Source organism: Bubalus kerabau, chromosome 4, assembly GCF_029407905.1.
Source record: "Bubalus kerabau isolate K-KA32 ecotype Philippines breed swamp buffalo chromosome 4, PCC_UOA_SB_1v2, whole genome shotgun sequence".
NCBI classification, from domain to species: Eukaryota; Metazoa; Chordata; class Mammalia; order Artiodactyla; family Bovidae; genus Bubalus; species Bubalus kerabau.
In genome coordinates, this window is record NC_073627.1 from 20220883 (window position 1) to 20239262 (window position 18380).

The 18380-nt window shown below is 50.2% G+C and overlaps 1 protein-coding gene across 1 annotated transcript; it reads right to left on the reverse strand.

Moving 5' to 3' along the window:
* Window positions 1-1200: 1200 nt before the first annotated feature.
* Window positions 1201-14728, reverse strand: HROB (homologous recombination factor with OB-fold). Its single transcript, XM_055575734.1, has 10 exons — window positions 14470-14728; window positions 13416-13466; window positions 9508-10662; window positions 8164-8247; window positions 7068-7208; window positions 6342-6450; window positions 6069-6154; window positions 5600-5725; window positions 3974-4091; window positions 1201-1835 (listed from the first exon to the last, which is right to left on the reverse strand). Exons 1-10 carry the CDS (start codon window positions 14470-14472, stop codon window positions 1744-1746), a joined length of 1965 nt encoding a protein of 654 aa, XP_055431709.1. The 5' UTR covers window positions 14473-14728; the 3' UTR covers window positions 1201-1743.
* Between the last annotated feature and the right edge of the window lie 3652 nt (window positions 14729-18380).

The following is an 18380-nucleotide window of genomic DNA, read 5'->3' on the forward strand; positions in this document are numbered from 1 at the left end:
GCTGGCCATCAAACTGGGCTCACATCTCCTCAAACATATGTTGAGAGCATCTTCCTCTTTTCCCTTCATTCCATAAAGGAAAACAAGGTTGGCTGGTTACTTGGTATAATTAGACCTTTTATACCCCACCCATGACCCTTGTCCAATTCTTGCCTTCAAGGTGGTACAGTGAACCTACAGTGGCGAAGAGTTGCTTGGCAACAGAATAAAGTAGTAGTGGACTCTAACCCAAAGTATAAAATATCCACGAGTCCATACTGATAATAAATGGGTGACTGAACAAAAAATAAGGGAAAACAGACCAATCTTCCACGCAGAATTTCAAATCATCTATGTAGATATTATGCCCTTCAAGAGGCAGAGAACATAACCCCTCACTCCTTAAGTGGAGGCGGCAGAGTGACTTCCTTCCAAAATTGTGTGCAAAAAGAGAAAAAGAGTAACTTGACAGCGGAGAAACCTGACCAAACCTGACAAACCCTATCTCAGCCAGGTGATCAAAGTCAACACCAACCCTTGATATGATGCGATGAGAACAGGAGCTCACCTTTGTGAGCTCCCAAACACATAACCCTCGTCTAGTCATGAAAACACACCAGACAAATTCCAACAAGGGGGCATCCGACAAGAAGCGAGACCTGTGCTCCTGGAAGCTGTCATGGTCATTAAGAGACAAGCAAAGTCTGAGAAACTACCACAGCCAAGAGACGTCTATACAGACAAGATGACTAAATGTTACACAGGATCCTGGAAGAGAAAGAGAATATTAGGGGAAAACTGGGTTAATGTCAATAAAGCATAGAGTTCAGTTAATAATGTGTCAGTACTGGCTCTTAGACTGGTTGTGAGGTATAGGAGAACTCCCTGTAACATCTGTGCAATAATCCTATAAATCTCAAACTGTCAAAAAGCTTATCGAGACTTCTCTGGTGGTCCAGTGGCTAAGACTCTGAGCTCCCAATGCAGAGGGCCTGGGATTGATCCCTGGCTGGGGAACATGCTGCAGCTAACAGTTCACATGCTGGAACTAAAGACCCCATGTGCTACAACTAAGACCCAGTGCAGCAAAAAAAAAAAAGAAGTCTGTAAGAAAAAAGAGAAAGAAAATGAGTAGCTTTGGCTCTGTCCTGGCCAAGGCACCAGGGGCAGGGCAGATAGGACAAGGAGCTGAGAGGCTGGGAAAGAGAGGGAGGCGGGTGAAGCAGGCAGCTGCTTTTATTTCAGAATAAGATGCCCCAGCCACACCCATGCCCCCGCACCTTGGAGCCCCAGACACAGGTGAGCTGGGTAGCTATAGGCCTCAAGAGACAAAGCAGAGGGAAGCCTGAGTGTGTTCCTTCCTTGTCCAGAGGGACAGATTGCTACAGAAGCCACAGCTTCTCTTGGCTCCTCAGCTGTCCTCGGACTGGGGAGTCAAGGGCCCAGGCCCAGCATCCTCTAAAGTCAAGGGGAGGTGGGAGAGTGACACACCTTCCCTGTTGGAGGAGAAGGGATATGCACCCAAGGACTCGAAGGACAGTAGATCCAATACCGAGCAGAGTTCCGCTTGCCAAAGGAAGACCCAAAGTGAGGACAGTGCAGAATCCGAGGGACAAGTGTGTTCTCGGGGAAAGTGTCCAGGGTGGGAACGACCACAGAGGTCTCAGAACTCTGTCTGCTCTCCAGCTGTGCTGGTCCTCCTCTCTCCCAGGCATGTGATCAGACACAACCAGAGCTCTGGCATGGTGCTGAGAGGCTGCCGGCTCACGGCGGGTGCCCTGCCTTGGGGCAGTCCCAATTGCTGGTCCCACAGAAGAAGTCTTCAGGGAGCTCGCTCAGGAGTCCATCCAGGTCATCTGCAGAGGAGGACAGGGAGGGTGGGGAGACTCAGTGATAACCTGAGGGCCCCTTGTGACTCAGAGCTGAAGCTCCCACCCTTCAGGAGGGTCTGAACCCGGCTGCAGTTAGGGAGGGGGCTCTCTGGGCAGTGGTCCCCACATCAAAGGGCCTGAGGCTGGCCTGATTTCCATCTCCTTTCTGCTCCCCACACTCAACAAAAGGCAGAGGCAAAATGCCAAGGTCACTCTGCAAAGAAAGGGGCTCCCCCTGGGCCTCCATGGTTCTTCTTTCCATCCTGAAGCACAGCACCTGAGCAGAAAGGCATCAGAGGTCTCCTAGTGCAATTGTCTGATTGGACAGAGGGAGAAAGAAGGCTGGGAAAAGCCCTTAGATGTGCTCAGAATCACACAGCTCATTCTCATGGTCTCTCACCTGCACTCTGCATGGTGGGAGAAGTCACCGTCCCCTCCCCTAGAGTGCCTCTGTGAGCCGAGAGGACAGAAGTAACTGTCCTGACCACAGTTCTCGGATGGGTACTTCTGCCTGAGAAGCTGGAAACAGCTGACCTCAGTAACCCCCACTGCTGCTCTGTGAACAAGAGCAGCTAACATGTACTGGGGGCACACCTGGTGCCAGGCACAGGCTCGCACACATTACACTCATCACTTCACTTCGGCCTCACACGGCCCCTGCAGAGGGCATCTCGTGGTGGTTCCTGTTACAATCCTTACTTTGCCCAAGAGAACAGGATTTAAAGAGGTCAACTACTTGCCCAAGTGCGCATCCATTTGACGCCAGAGCCACAGCTTCCAACTAGAAAACGCCCACTGAATGCACGGAATTAGGCAGCCCCAGCGTCAGTCAGGCTGGAAACTATACCTGCAGAGGCCAGCTCCCAGTCTGGCACGGAGCACCGGACAAACACTGCTGCTAGAAGGGCGGAAGGCAGCCTGTGCACACGCTCAGTCGTGTCTGAGTCTTTGTGACCTTATGGACTATAGCCCGCCAGGCTTCCCTGTCCATGGAATTTTCCTGGCAAGAATACTGGAGTGGGTTGCCATCTCCTATTCCAGGAGATCTTTCCAACCCAGGGATCAAACCCACGTCTCCTGCATTGGCAGGCAGATTCTTTACCACTGTGCCATCTGGGAAGCCCAGAAGTCAGTTTGGGGGCATTTAAATTTAACTAGGGTGACCAGCATTGTACCCAGGGAAGTAGGACTGGAATTTGATTTTAACAAAAAAGTTGCTGCTCACTAGCTACACTGTCTGGAGAAACGATAGGGTAAATGAAGAGGAATGAGCAGCCAGTGTGAGTCAAGGGGAATGGGACTCAGAGCAGGAATCCGAATCTGTGTCTCCCAGTGCTGCCTGGCAGGTCTGTCCCTACTGTGGAGATGTGACACCAACCACAACATTCTACAGGCAGCTTGCCTCTCTTATTCCATGACCACCAGCAACCTTCTGAGGAGGGTTTGGCTTGTCCTCAAGCCGACTTACAAGGAGATAGTGGAAGATTCTAGAGAAGATTCCAGCACACGGGGTAGATACTTTTTCATACAATATAAATAAATGGGCTCTGTGGCTTATCCATGGTCTACTGTGAATTTGGTTAACATGGAGACACCTACCCATAATCCCATGAGGGTTCCATTTGAGGGATCCAAGAGCTAAGGACCAGACCTGGACTGTGTTAGCATCACCTGGGTGAGGCTCCCTCCTGAGGAACAAGTTGGCCCTCCACGAAGAGGTCTGTATTTGGGCCTCTCAGGTCTGTATCCTGGTCCCACCCTAACTATGGGGATGCTGGACCCCTTAGCACCACCTGGAGGGCCTCAGAGCTTAGTCAGGATGGAGAAATCTGCCTCTGTGGTTTAGCCATCAGCCCACAGAAGACTCAAGGCTGGCGCCAGTCTATCTCCTCCTTGTGGCTAACAGCACATGGCCTGGAAACGCGGGAGCTGAGGATCACATTCTTTGTGTTAATTAGTTTGTGGCCTGCAGCCTTGCCAGGAAAGACACCATGTCTAATTTCTGTAAGATCCAAAGATTCACAGGAGGAGGAACAAGACACAGCCAGAACAATCTGCCTGAGCTATTCAAGAGGAAATAGGAGGACCATTTTTTTGGCTCCTGGGTGGACTGACCATCTTACCTGCTTCTGGGAATTCTTTCTCAAGAGACGCCCCTGCCTCTGGGTTCTGTGTTGTTTGGAGGCCTTTCCCAGGCTTCTCGCTCTCTTGCTGGAGGCTTTCATGGAAACTTCCAAGATCCTGGAGATAGAGGATCTGGTTACCAATACCTGTGCCCCTGAAATCTCGCTAGACGGTACCATCTCCACCCATACAAGCTCAAAGGAATAGGTAGGGGCTCAGGAAAGACAGGACAGAGGAATGAGGCAGTGGCCAGTCACCCAGCCTATGCTGGGGAGGTAGCTGAAATACCAAACACCCCAAAGAACAGATAATTTAAAAATAAATAGAACAAAACCAAAAAACTTTTTGGCTGATTTTCTTTTCTAATTCAGTTGGTATCTGATGTTTTAGGGAATCTCTTTAACTGGAGCAGACAGTGAAGAGGCCATTCAGAAACATACTAAGGAGTTAGGCTGGAATTAAAAATGAGCTATTAACAATCCCCCAAATAGCTAATATATGAATAGGTAATTAAAATTAGTAATTAAACCTGTTAACCATGGTTAGCCCTAGGGAATGCAAACAGGGAAGGGTCAGTTTTATGTTTCTTTATTCTGTACCATTTTAATTTTTTTTCAACAAGTGTGGATGACTTGGATCTTTTTTTTTTTGGCCATGCCATTTGGCTTGCAGGATCTTAGTTCCTTGACCAGGGACTGAACCTGTGCCCCCTGCAGTGGAAGCATGGAATCCCAACCACTGGACCACCAGGGAAGTCCAGCGGTGACTTGAAATTTAAAAGGAAATCAAGATGCTTTGTTAGAAAGGGGTGATACTGAGAGAATGTAGAAGGTTAGGGAGAAAGATGAGAAGTAGCAAATTAGAGCTAAAAGCATAACTTGACTAGACATCACTGATTATAACTTTATAGACTCACTTTATAGACAAAGCAACAGCAGGGGAAGGGACAGGACTTGCCCAAGGTCATGTTACAAATTTCCAGCAGAGGAGGGACATGACCCAGGTCTCCTGACCCCCAGGCCAGGCCATGACAACAACCCAGGATCCCAGGAAGGTGCAGGTGGCCAGAGGGAACACTGTGTGCCAAGTCAAGGCCGGGCTCTGCACCCTCACCCTGGAGTGGAGCTGCCTGGAACTCAGTCTTCCTTGGTTTCCCAAGGCATTCTAGGCTGGTGTCCCCTCACCTAGCAGAGGTGGAAAGCAGGGGGAAAGATGTCGAGCAAGGGCTGGCTCACCTGACAGACCATCTGTAGCTGTCTGTTCTCTGCACAGTCACCTGCAGCAAGTCCAACCCTCAGTCACTCACTGAGGGCCCCACCCCTTTGTGGACTGTCACCTTGGTTAGTTCTCAAGTGACTCCCATACTCTATGACGTTCAAGTCTGCCATCAGACACTCAGGGATCACTCAGAAGCCAGCTGCTCCTCTAGGTCCTGTTACCGTGCCATCTGGCAGGTGGCTGGACCAGGGACAGGAGGCAATGGCCCTGTCCCCAAAGACATCTTTTCACCGTAGGGCAACTGTCCACCTCACATCCCTGCTCCCCAAGGTGGTGGAAGGGAAGAAACCAGAAGGTCCAGGTGGAGAGTGGCTCTAGCTATCCCTCCTCCATCCTGCTCCTCTTACCTTGGGGAAGGACTGAGATCCCTTGAGGATGTCCCCCTCTCCAGCATCTGGACTATAAACATGGACCAGGTTGTTGGGAGTCACATTGAGGTAGTGGTTTCGGAGTGAAGGAGAAAACACTCCGATCTGGAGGAGAGAAGGGGTGGGTGGGGGGGGGGGTCCAATGTCCTAAGAGAGCACCGCTGGCCACCTGGTCCCACCTGCCCCTCCCTTGGTGGCCTCTGCACCAGGATCACAGAAATCACTCCCGCCTCAACCCTGGTGCCCGAGTACAACCACTTGTCCACCCCTGGCCCTTCACAGGCCACTCCCACTCCTACCCACCCCCTGGGGATGGAGCTCAGGCCTTTACTCAGCTCCAGTAAGCCAGGGTCTAGCACCAGCGCAGCTACTCTCTGCCTGGGGCCTGGGAGGGCAGGGAATCAGAGAGACAACCAGGGCTTTTTCCATGGAAGGAGGGGGAGAGTACCTGCTTGAGCAGCAGCACCGAGCCAGGCTTCAGCTCATTCTGGCGCGTCTCCAGCAGCAACCTGTGCACCGTGCCCTGCATCTCTCCTGCAAACACCACGCTGCCCATCAGTCTCAGGGTCAAGGGCAGCACAGTGCCTGGTCTGGGCCCAGCTGGAAAGTAGGTGGCTCACTGTCTCAGTTATCCTAACTGTGAATGCAGAGGGTGGCTCTTCTTCACCTGCTGACCTCAATGGGGCCACTCGCCAGACACTACCAGAACCTAACTCCTCACCCGTGGGGTCCTTGAAAATCACGCTGGCATCCATTGTGCTCCGAGTCAGGGACTTGATCATCACCGCCATGTTGGGGACTTTGTTCCCAGGAAGCTGCTTCAGGGCTGCCTGGTTACAAGAAGAGGCATTTGCTGAGCCAGACATGTCCCATCTGTAAGGTTCCCAAGTGAGCCAGGGCAACCTGAGGATGGGTGGGGGTGGTGATGCAGCGTACCAGTGTGGTGATGATCTTCCTTTGTGGAGGGCCAAGGGGCAGTTTAAAGGGCTCAGCCCATCTCCCCTTGGCAGACTTGAAGCTGGCAGGTCCTTCATTTCTTTCCCCTGCCTCCTTTCTCTTATGTATTGATGTGTATATATTTATATAGATCTCTATCACACAGACCACAGGCAGGAGCATGTTAGCATATGTACTAACATGAGTCGGCATGTGACTTCTGACCTGTGGGGAGCTCTGAGGGGAGCAGTGTGCTTACCCTACCCCATTCAGGACTCAGATGTATGGAGACATGCCCGTAACCCACTTCTGCCTGTGCCTGATACTGTGGATGGCAGTGAACAGGTAGGTGAGTGGAAGATACAACCCAATGGTATATGCTGCTGTTCAGAGACAGGCCTAGGGTAGGAGGGAGCAAACAGAGTGCCCCTTTACTAAGGTGGAGCAGGGAAGGTTGGGGAGAGATATAAAAACGGCCTTTCCTCTGGGTCTCAGCATCCAGAACCCTTACCTTTCGCAGCACCATGATGATGCTGTAGGTACAGAGGAAGCAAGTAGGGTCTCTCTCATCCAGACCCAGAGTAGATTTCATGGTCAGCCAGGGCCCTCGTCCAAAGTCTTCCTCCACTGATGCCTGGGAACTAGTAACAACCTGGCACAACAGAGCAGAAGGGGAGCCTGGTGTTCATGGGTCCACTTTGCTAGAGATCCTGACTGAGCAGGGATGGAGGGGCGGGGGAGCAAGGGTGAATTCCCGGCAGCACAGTGGCCATGCTTTCTCCTTTCGTTTATCTCAAGGTTCAGAAAAGGGCATGTGAAAACTTGCTGCATATCACATCTTTCACTGAGAAACAAGAGCAAAGGTGCTCTATAACTTAGTTTATTTTAAATCAGGACCTGACTTTAATTATATTAATGCAAAAGGCTAGCTACGCTTATCCCTTGTAATGAACTTGAAAAGGCTTAGGGCTAGGGAGCCCCCACATACATTTACAGGCTTCCAGACAATTTTGAAACCAATTATATTTTACTTGAGATGCCTCTGGCTTTAACTGTACACCTTGTTATATTAAAAAATGCTTTAAATTCAGATGAGTATTTACTGTTTTGGAGCTGAAATGGACTGGTAGATATAAAGAGATATAGCAAAGAGAAAAACTTCTAGAGAGAATTAAAAGCAAAAGTGGATCTGGGAGGCAGAGCAGGTCAACCAGAATCCCAGGGAGGAGGAAGGCTGAGTCTCACCCACCAAGAGGGAACGCACCAGAGGCAAGGTGAAGGCACAAGCTTCCCAGCTTGATTCCCAGAAACCTGAGAGGAAGGGTTCCCGAGATATAATTTCCTGATACTTATTGCACTCTCCTCTGCTGAGGGCAGATGGAATTAGCCCGGCTGTTCTTTCTTAGCTGGGAAAGAAGGCTGAACCCATGGCATCAGTTAACACCCCTTTGGCATCAGGACGGGCGTCCCTCAACGTGCTATGGTGTGTGACCCCAGAAAATAGGCTGAGCAGCACTGATTCTGATTCTCAGCTTCTGAAACACACAAGGATGTCCCTCTCTCTTAAATGAGTCCCAGGAAGTTAGCATTTGCATGGAGTCAGTTACCTCTGTCCGGAATTTAGCCAGAGCACCGTGAGTCGGAGTCTGGGGTGTGGAAACCATGATGTCGTCCAGATTTTTCCCACTGTGCTACGAGGGGAGAGAGGAGGAGAAGGCGAGAGCAAGCTCAGCAGCTGTTATTTACAAGTACAGCTTCTTGTCTGGGTTACATAATGAGTTCAGGAAACTATCAGGGACAATTAACACATATTACATCTCTCCTAACGAAGTCTCAAGAGCCTCACTGGCAGCTCAAAAAAGATGCTTTGGGGACCGTTTGGGGAAATGTGAGGAAGCTGGAGCTGGCTCTGGAACAAATCCCGGGGCTTCCTGAAGTGGGTGATGACCTGAATAGAGAGGCCTGAAGTGAGTAAGAGCGTAGCTTTCCCCAAACCCCTTCTCGGGGACCTCACCCTTCCTGACAGGGATCCAACCCAGGAGGAATGTACATGGCTTCCTTGGATTTCTCTTAAAGTGCCAGGGAAGAGCAAGTTAATGAGTAGAAATCGCTTCTAATTGAAGAAAACACCCTTCAAATGTGAGGAAAAGGGGTAACCTATCACAACCAGACCAGATTCTCAGAGTCCAATTATCTGGGATTGGATCTAAGACTAGTCTGAAGGACCCTGTCTCTCTACTGCTGCCAAAATCCACACTCCAAGCTCAGCCCTGACTCCCCCGTGGTGACCCCACACACCAGCCACAATGAATGGTTCTGTGGACCTCCAAGAGAATCTGTGCCTTTGCACACACTCTGTCCTGTTGTTCCACTGCTGAAATGTCCTCCAGGACACAGCTGTCCAATGCGCACCTCTGTAAATCTCCTATTCATCTGTCCAAAGCCCACCCAGGAAGCACAAGGAGCCCAGTGTCTCCCCAGCACCCAGGGAATGACCTCTACTCTCTCTGTCCCTTTTACATATCTTTAAGTCTGCTTCTTCCACTCCCCTGGAGCTCCGAAGGATAAGAACTATTTCTATGTTAATTTCTGTATCCTCAGGTCCAAGCAAAGGGCCCATCACACACCAGTCCTTAGTAAATATAAAAGAACAAGTCTTCCTGGCCGGGGCCAGTGAACAGGAGGTGCTCAACAAATGAATGGAAACTGTGATGTTCTCAGAGCCTTAGGCATCTCCATCTATGTGGGTTTTCAGGCCTTCAGTTCTCCCCACTTCTGACTTCTCCACAGCTCTGGAAAGCCCCCAACCCCTGCCCTTCCTTCCTCCACTTCCTCTGGGATTGAAGATCCTCTGGGATTGGGCAGGGCTGGGACACACCCGGCTGCTATCCAGCGGCCAGGGGAGCCGCCTGGGGAGCTCTGGCTCTGGCCAGAGCAAAGCTGTCACTCACCTGGTGAGGCAGGAGCCCTGCTGGGCCGGGGAAACGGCGCATCTTGGCCCGGGTGGAGGTGCAGGTGGGTTGCTGCGGTGTCCGGCTGGCGGCGGTGACCAGCCGCACCAGGTGGTTGGTGACGATGGGCGTCTGCAGAGCAGCTTGAGGGAGTGGAGAGGGACTGGGACCCTTCGGGATGCAGACAGGAGACAGGACAGAAGACGCTGGAGTTCGGGGTTGGGGTGGACCCTGAGCAAACAGTCCACAGCTGGTCTTTGAGGGAGCAGCACAGCTTGAGTTGGGAGTTCGGGGTCTAAGAAAACGGAGTTTGCCACTTGAACAGGTGTTTGGAGACTGGAATGGCTGAGCAGGGAAACGATTTTGAGGGTTGCTCTGAATGGGCCTGCCAGCAGCTTGGAGAGGCTGGGGTGTTCGAGGAGGGGGACCCACAGGAGAGACTTCCCAGTGGGGTGGCTGAGCACGAACCACTGAGGTAGCTGGGACAGGAAAGTTACCCGTGGTTCCAGGTCTCAAGTGAGGCTGTGGAGTCCTGCAGAGGACTGCGGGATCTGGGGCTGATGGGATATCAGTTACGTGGGGAGAAGGCACAGGTCCCCTTTGACAAGGTCTGCTCAGATCAGCCACCCGAGCCTTTTTAGCCAGTGTGGAGTCCTCCTGCTGCCAGCTGGGCAGGATTCCTGTGGCCTCACTGTGAACTCCAAGTTGCAACTCCAAGCTGGGCCCCTCCAGCTCCATGCTTGCCAGGACCTTATCAAATTCATCTTGTTCAGGCCCCTCGAAGCCACCAATCACCTGCTCTTTGCTCCTGAAGGTGAGCTGGGGGTGGGAGGCTGAGGACTGGGGTCTTCCTGGCTCTTCGAGCACTTCTGTCAGTGTCACTCTTCCCTGATTGCCAGGCCAGCTGCTGGATGTCGAGACAGGCCTTAGGGGAGCTGTTCCTGTGGGAAGTGCACCCCCAGTGGCCCTAGGCCCACCGCAGGTAGGAAGGCGGCGTCCCAGGGCTGGCAGGCCCGCAGCCTCTGCTGGGGCAGTGACTCGAGGCAGCCGCTGGGCCTCCTGTGGCCGGGAGGAGACAGGTCTCAGGCACCCGGCATTTACAGGCTGTGAGCCTGCAAACTGGTTTTCTGCATCCTCCACAGCCGACAAGAAATCCTACAAAGAAGCAGAGACAATGGGTCTTGGCGTCTGGAAGTCAAGAAACACTCTGCTTTTACTGTTTCAGGCATGTGGTGTGTCTGTGTGTGCAGATACATGCAAGCAGGAAACCAAGACATGTAAGGCAGCTGTAGACTCTCTCACCACCTTTGACCTCGCCCAAGAGTCCGCCACCAGGCTTCTGCCAGACACATTCTAAGCCTATGTTTTCAGGTAGCTTCTCTCTTTCTTCAGTCTCGAGGGGGAGGGGAGAGGAGGTGGGGTGGTGGTGGCAGTTGGAGCAGTAAGAGAAGCAAAGGAACCAGGTCACCAAGGAGTCAAACGAATTCCCCAGGGCACACATCCATCTCAAGGAAATTAGCTTTCCGGTGTCCAGCCTGTGCACTCAAGAGCTGGTCTTGCTTCGTGTCCTCAACCCACTCCTCCCCCCATCACACACACACACACACACACACACACACACACACACACAGTCTTCGGTAAGTCAAAGAGGCCTTGGATCCAACAAAATAGGCAGAAGTTAAATATAGCTTTTCAGGCAAGTTAAATTAAGTATGGATTCCAGTTGGGAAGCAAGGTGAGATTGACACCTTCAAGAGCAACAGACCTGTTCCGAGGGTGTTTTTGAGTCAGAACTGCTGATTTAACTGACAGAAAGGTCCCCTCCACCCCCACCCCTGCTGCCGCACTAGATTGTCTAGGCTAGAGAAAGGATCTTTCCTGCTTGGTGTATTATCAGGAGACTAGCATACTCCAACAGGACTACTTTAGGACTTAGTAATAATAATAATATTAGAATTACAGCAGGAATAAAATCCTGATGACCCTGGGAGTTGATGGAGCCCTTTTCCCCTGCAGAGCTCCCTCTCAGACATGATGTCATCTGCCTTGGGAAGGGGGAAGGGACTGGTCATGGAACAGAAACTTGAGCTGTCAGAGTCCTTCACTCTTAATTCCATTACTAGCCTAGCAGTCCTACCTTGACCTGGTAAGACCCAGGAGGGTCACTTTTTCAGTCTGTAATTACACATCTCCAAAGCTGAAAGACAAAGACAAGGACACATATCTCCTTGACAAAGCTGGCAGTTTTGAGTTATTTTTAAAAACAAAAATCAAGTCCCCAAATGATAACAAAACACCTAACATGCGAAGCATCTCACTGGGTGCCAGGTACCATGCAAACATTTTACCAGAATTCTCTCAATGAATTCTCACAATGACCCTATGAATAGGTATATTATTATCCCTGTTTTATGGATATAGAAACCGAGACTCAGAGAGGTTAAGTAACTTCACAGAACCAGGACTGGAACTCATACATGCCTCTGTCACTATGTCTTGGGGCCTCAGGGTATGAGACAAGCCAGAGAGGGAATTTTAAAAGGTCTGTTTCTCCCTTCAAACCTCAGGTTTCAAAAGCTTCAAAGGGAGGGAAGTATGGGGCTGTGGCTGCCACAAGGGTCCTTGGTGCACCATCTCACTAGGCATAAATTAGGCATCCGAACAAATCTAGAAGTGATTTTTTAAAAGCAAACCACTGGGAGTCAAAAAGTAGCTCTCAATGGCTTGTCATTGATAAACCAGAGCAACTCTTCTATAAATGTAGTTTAGTAGTTTCCATGTACATTAGACTGGAGGTACGTCTAATGTTGGTGCTGGCTATCGGTGCTGTATTTTTTTAGCTTGCTGGGCCTTCGTTGCTGCATGGGCTTTTCTCTAGTTGCGGCAAGTAGGGGCTACACTCTAGCTGCAGCGCACAGGCTTTTCACCGAGGTAGCTTCTCTTGTTGCGGAGCATGGGGCTCTAGGGCATGTGGCTTCAGTAGTCATGGCACGTGGGCTCAGTAGGTGTGGCTCCCCGGCCCTAGAGCACAGGCTCAATAGTTGTGATGCTTGGCTGCCCCACAGCATCTGGGATCTTCCCAGATTAGGGATTGAACCCATCTCTCCTGCACTGACAGGCAGACTCTTTACCACTGAGCCACCAAGGAAGCCCAGTGTTGTATTCTTAAGTGATTTAATTTACCTCTGGGGGCTTTATTCACTTAAATCCTGTTTCTTTCTGAAAAGGATTTGACATAACAATTTTGGGTCACCCAGATGAAACTACATCTGTTAGATCTGAGTGAGAAGACAGCATTGCAGATCACTAGTTCAGTGGTCTCTGGCTGCACCCAGAGATTAAAAATACCCCTGCCTGGGCCCATCCCCAGAAATTCTGATTTATTTGGTATGTGGCAGGGACTCAGCAGAGGTGATTCTAAGATGCCAGCTTCAGGTCTAATCTAATCCCTCATCTTCTCCAGAGAGAGGAGGGAAGGGAAGAATGTTTGAGGCAGAAGAACATCCCTCATGTCATAAGAGAGAAAATGGAAGGCCAGAGAATGAAATACTTTGCCCTGGCTCAGGTGGCCAGTTGGTGACCCTGGGCTCCCAGCTGTCTAGTAGCTGCGCTGTCTCTGCCTCTCCATTAACTTTCTTCCCACATGAAGTATGTCATCATGAAGGTGAATCCAATCATCCACGTGACACAGCTTCCAGGCAAAGGCCCTTGTAATTTAAAGGTATGACAATTAAGCAGCTCATCTCTCTGGTTTTTTATTTGTTTTTAAGACAGTTAAGTGGGTTGTTTATATTTCTCATCTCTCAGCCTCTCACAGAAAAAAAAGGAAAAAAAGATACACATGTCAGGTAAAAGGAAACTTGAGTTCTAGGCCTGGGTGCCATCTCTGATCACCAACACTTCCTTACCTCATCTTCAAACTCCTCTTCCACAGCAAACAGCTTCTGCAGACTGCATGCCTGAAAGGAAAACAAAGCAATTGAGGTTGGAGGAGAAATACCATTTGCAAGTACATTTTGTCTTCACTCTGCTTTTTCCTAATTCTAACAAGACATCAGGTGTACTGTTTTCTGTTTGCTTGTTTTGTTTTTTTTTTTCTCCCCGCTGTGTTGGGGAAGGAATATAGGATGAGGAGAGATGGGGTTTACTTAAAGACTTAGATGATGATTTAGAATCCTGTCTCGTAAAATAATTCCCTTAGGTCTATCTGTGTTAATCTTGTAATAAGAGGGAGGAAGCAAAGGAAAGGCTGCCCAAGGGAGCCTGTGTCATTCTTTACAGGGCATGTAGGTCTAAGGATTTTGCCACACTCCCAGAGGCTTGGCCTGGGGAACCCATGTCAGATGTAAGGGATATTACCATAAACCCAAGCATGCCCAACACAGAGGCCTTGATTCTGAAAGACAAGTCAGGGGTTTCCTTTTATCTAACACCCAGAAGCTAGGGTCCTGGGAGGTGGGATGTACCTCCCCCACCTCCACCCTCATCCCCACAGATCTTCCTTTCTGGACAGCAGGGCTGCTGTGGTAGGCATTAAAAGTGTGTCAGCCCTAGAGCCAAGGGATGTGCCTAACTCCAGCTGCCAAAGCAGCAAGAGCTACAGTTAGGGAGATCTATCGCCCAATGTCAAGAAACAGACTGGAATGGTTGGGGGAGGGGGAGGGCCCGGGAGGCGTGACGTTTGAGCACACCCGTAAGGATGAACCGGAGTCTTCCTTAGCGAAACGGAAGGTTAGAGACTGGGAGATGAAACCCTGAGGGAGGTGAGTGGGAGACCTTTTTTGGGGGGCCGGGTATGTCCAAGCCGAGCCCTGACTAGAGCCAGGCGTCCCGACCCCACCAAGCTCTCCCTGAAACCCTAACCCGGTCCTGCAGCTCGCATGAGGGAGAGTCTAGAACCCGGAAGACAGGTCCCCGCGGCCGGGGGACCCGGCGGCCGGGTGGTCCCCGGCGCGGCATTACCATGGCGACCGCCAGTAGGCTCCGGCCGCGGCTTGGCCGGACAGACCCTGACTCCAGGGGTCGCCGGAGCTTCGGCCTTGGTCCACGTGGGAGGGTCAGAGTCCTGGCGACAGTGTCTCTGGGGCGAGGTCGGAGAGAGGCGTCTTGGAAATCCAGGTGGGGGCCGAAGGAGGGTGGTCGGGAACCTGGGGGCTGGCTCCCTAAGCCGCGTTCGAAGCCGCCGCCACTCAGCGTCTCCGCCCTCTTAAAGGGGCAGACCTATTTCTTTCCCTCCGACCCAAAGGCCCTTCACCGCGGTCTTCCGCTCGAGCCTTAAAGGGAAAGGCATGAGCTCTCGGTCGCCCCCCAGCAGACCCTGGATCCAATCCGTTTGCTCGATGCGCACTCGGGTTGAGAGAAAGGTTGGGAATTTGGGACCCATGGCAATGGCACCCCACTCCAGTACTCTTGCCTGGAAAATCCCATGGACGGAGGAGCCTGGTAGGCTGCAGTCCATGGGGTCGCTAGGAGTCGGATACGACTGAGCGACTTCACTTTCACTTTTCACTTTCATGCACTGGAGAAGGAAATGGCAACCCACTCCAGTGTTCTTGCCTGGAGAATCCCAGGGACCGGGGAGCCTGGTGGGCACCCGTCTCTGGGGTCGCACAGAGTAGGACACGACTGAAGCGACTTAGCAGCAGCAGCAGTACATCCCATCCTGACCACCTTCCTCTCTTGTGTTAAGCATACTAGGGACTGAGATTAACAGCATGATTCTCGTTCACACCAGAATCCACCCTGTTCGTTTGTCTGTTCATCTGTCCATCATCCATCCATCCGTCTATTCTTGCCACACATATTTATTAAGCAAGATGTTCGCTGCTGGGCTGTTCTCATCCTTCATATTTCAGTTTAGATGTCAGATCTTCCCTGTCACATTAATCTCTCAAGTAACATCCCTCGCCCCATCACAACGCTTAATTTCCTTCTCAGCATTTTTCATTATTGATAATCGTCATGGTTTACATCTTTATTGTGTGTCTTCCTCACTAGAATATGAACTCCATGAGGATAGGGACATTGTCTGGCTTGTTCAACTCTGTATCCCCAGCACCTAGAACAATGCTCTATAGAATTAATAAATGAAAGACACAGGGACTACTATTTATCAGGCACAGTGCTTAACATTGGGGATAGAGAAAAGAATGACTCCTTGTACTCTCAAGTTCATGAACAAGTCAGGGAGAGAATTTTCCTGGTGGTCCAGTAGTTAAGACTCCATGCTTTCACTGCCTTGGGCACTAGTTCAGTTCCTAGTTAGAGAGCTAAGATCCTGAAAACCACAAAGTGGCCAAAAATATATATATTAAATAAATAAATAAAATATGAACAAGTCAGGGAGATACAGAACAAAAGATAGAGACCAGAAGAGGGCCTAGTGATCTGGGAAGTCCAGTTGTTATCACTAAAGCCTACTGTGGTTACTGATTCAGCCTGACCTCAGTTTCCCTTCTTGCTTATCACGAAACAGTTGAGAGACAGCACAGGTTGCTTAGTTTTGAGGACTCAAAAGACAGAAGAAAGGTAGCTGATGTGAGTTCTTAACTGTCTGATCTGAACCAGCCATGCATCTTCCCAAGGGCAGACTGCCTGGCCTGGTCTGACCTCTTGGAAGCCTATGACTTCTATCATTGCTCCTTGTGGAACAGTTAACCTGTCATATGTCAGAATGGAGGCCATAATGGTGATGAGAGAGGAAACCTGAACCTCTAACTCTCATCCAAGTTAGGAATTCCTTCAAGGCCTTTGTGCTTCTGAACTAGGGGACAGACCCCCAACCCTCCCATTTACAGGCCCCCTCTCCTCCCAGGGAACCCAGGCAACCCAACTGTGGATAGTCCTAGAGACCTAGTTACAGGGCTTCCTGTGGATCTGGGCTCTGACAGCTCCAACTAAAGGGACATCACAGAGGCCAAAAGGCCAAGAGGAATACTATCAACTCCTACCCACACTGTAGTTTCCATCTTCCAGTTTTAACCATTGGCTCATTTTGTCTTCACGAGATTCCACGAAGAGTGAAGGGTGGGTATTACTTACAGATTAGGAACTTGAGGCCCACAGGGCAAGGGACTCCCTCAGGGTCACACAGTCATTCGGTGGTGGCTCTTCTGATTGGAAGTCCTATGCTTTCTCCTCCATTGCCTTTCTGAGTTCAGTGAACTTGGCAAATGCCACCCCCACCTCCTGTTAGAACTTAAATGGGGGTGGGAGTGATGGCTGAAGTAAATGGAAAATGTGGGCCAGAGACATTTTGGAGAGGGGCTTGCAGGCCACAGTGAGGAAGTTGTCTATGATTTTAAATTTGGGGAAGACAGTCATGCTAATTTGACTTGGGCTTCCCTGATAGCTCAGTTGGTAAAGAATCTGCCTGCAATTCAGGAGACCCCAGTTCAATTCCTGGGTCAGGAAGATCCGCTGGAGAAGGGATAGGCTACCCACTCCAGTATACTTGGTCTTCGCTTGTGGCTCAGCTGGTAAAGAATCCACCTGCAATGCGGGAGACCTGGGTTCGATCCCTGGATTGGGAAGATCCCCTGGAGAAGGGAATGGCTACCCACTCCAGTATTCTGGCCTGGAGAATTCCATGGACTGTATAGTCCATGGTGTCACAAAGAGTCAGACATGACTGAATGACTTTCACTTTCTCATGCTGAAGGATTCTCCTCCAAATAACAGGTCTTCTTCCTGACACTTTCCTCCAAAGTAAAAGCAAAGACTAGATCCCCATAGTGATCTAGTCTGGTCCTCTTCTTCCTTCTTTTAGAAGAGGGGTTAGTGGGCTACTAATAACCAGGGTTGAGGATAATGGAGACTCAGACCAAAAAGGAAGGGTAGATTCTGGGGAACGGAAAAGTGGGTTCTAGGATTCAGGTAGGAGGACCCATACCAGAAGACACCAGAACTTCAGCTGTGAAGTCAAGTACAAAGGGGAATGTTTCATTAGTACTGAGTTAATCTATAGTAATGGGCTTACCTGGTGGCTCAGTGGTAAAGAATCTGCCTGCCAATGCAGGTGATGGGGGTTCAATATCTCGGTTGGGAAGATCCCCTGGAGAAGAAAATGGTAACCCAATCCAGTATTCTTGCCTGGAGAGTCCCATGGACAGAGGAGCCTGGTGGGCTACAGTGGATGGGGTTGCAAAAGAGTCAGACGTGACTGAGGAACTAAACAGTAACAACAGTCTGTAGTAATAACCACCTGGACTTCCCTGAGCACTTTCTGTGTTCCAGGCAAGGTTCATTAATTTACATGAATTAGCTCACTTGTTCATAGCAACAGGTCTTGATATTGGTGCTAGGATCACTTCTGTTTTACAGAGGAGGAAAGGGGCAATGTCTGGGCTAAGCCCACATTGCTAATAGGTGTTGCAGCTAAGATAATTAACCAGCCAGTTTGATACCAGCATCCACAAGCTTAACCACTACATTGTTTTGCCTTTTAGAATTCCAATGAACTGGGCTCTTAAACTGGGGATTCAAGGAATACGAATCCCCTATAATTATGTCCAAAACATCATGTGCCTATGCACATATGCCTTGCTCTGAAAGAAAATCATAGTTTTCATTACATTTTCATGGGTGGGAAAGCTGTTGCCTTGCACTGTCTCAGGGCCAGGATGCACTCTGATCCCTCATCCTCCTGCTTCTCTTATTTTGTCCAGATCTTATACTCTACATCAAGCCTTACTATCTCCTGCCTGGACAATCCCCATAGCCTGCTGCACTGTCTCCCTAGTCCAAGCTCTCCTCCCTTCTGTCCATTCTTTCCAACATGCAAGCAGGATACTATTTTTTCTATCGTAAAAAATGTTAATCCCTTCCAGGCACCTGAGGATGATATATAAAATCCCCAGGGCTGGGACTTTTCC

Excerpts from the sequence above, each read along its gene's own strand:
- HROB (XM_055575734.1), bottom strand. Across the intron at positions 7,209-8,163 it reads TGGCTAAATTCCGGACAGAG|GTTGTTACTAGTTCCCAGGC; the intron begins GTAACTGACTCC and ends CTGTTGTGCCAG. Across the intron at positions 6,155-6,341 it reads GATTTTCAAGGACCCCACGG|GAGAGATGCAGGGCACGGTG; the intron begins GTGAGGAGTTAG and ends TGGTGTTTGCAG.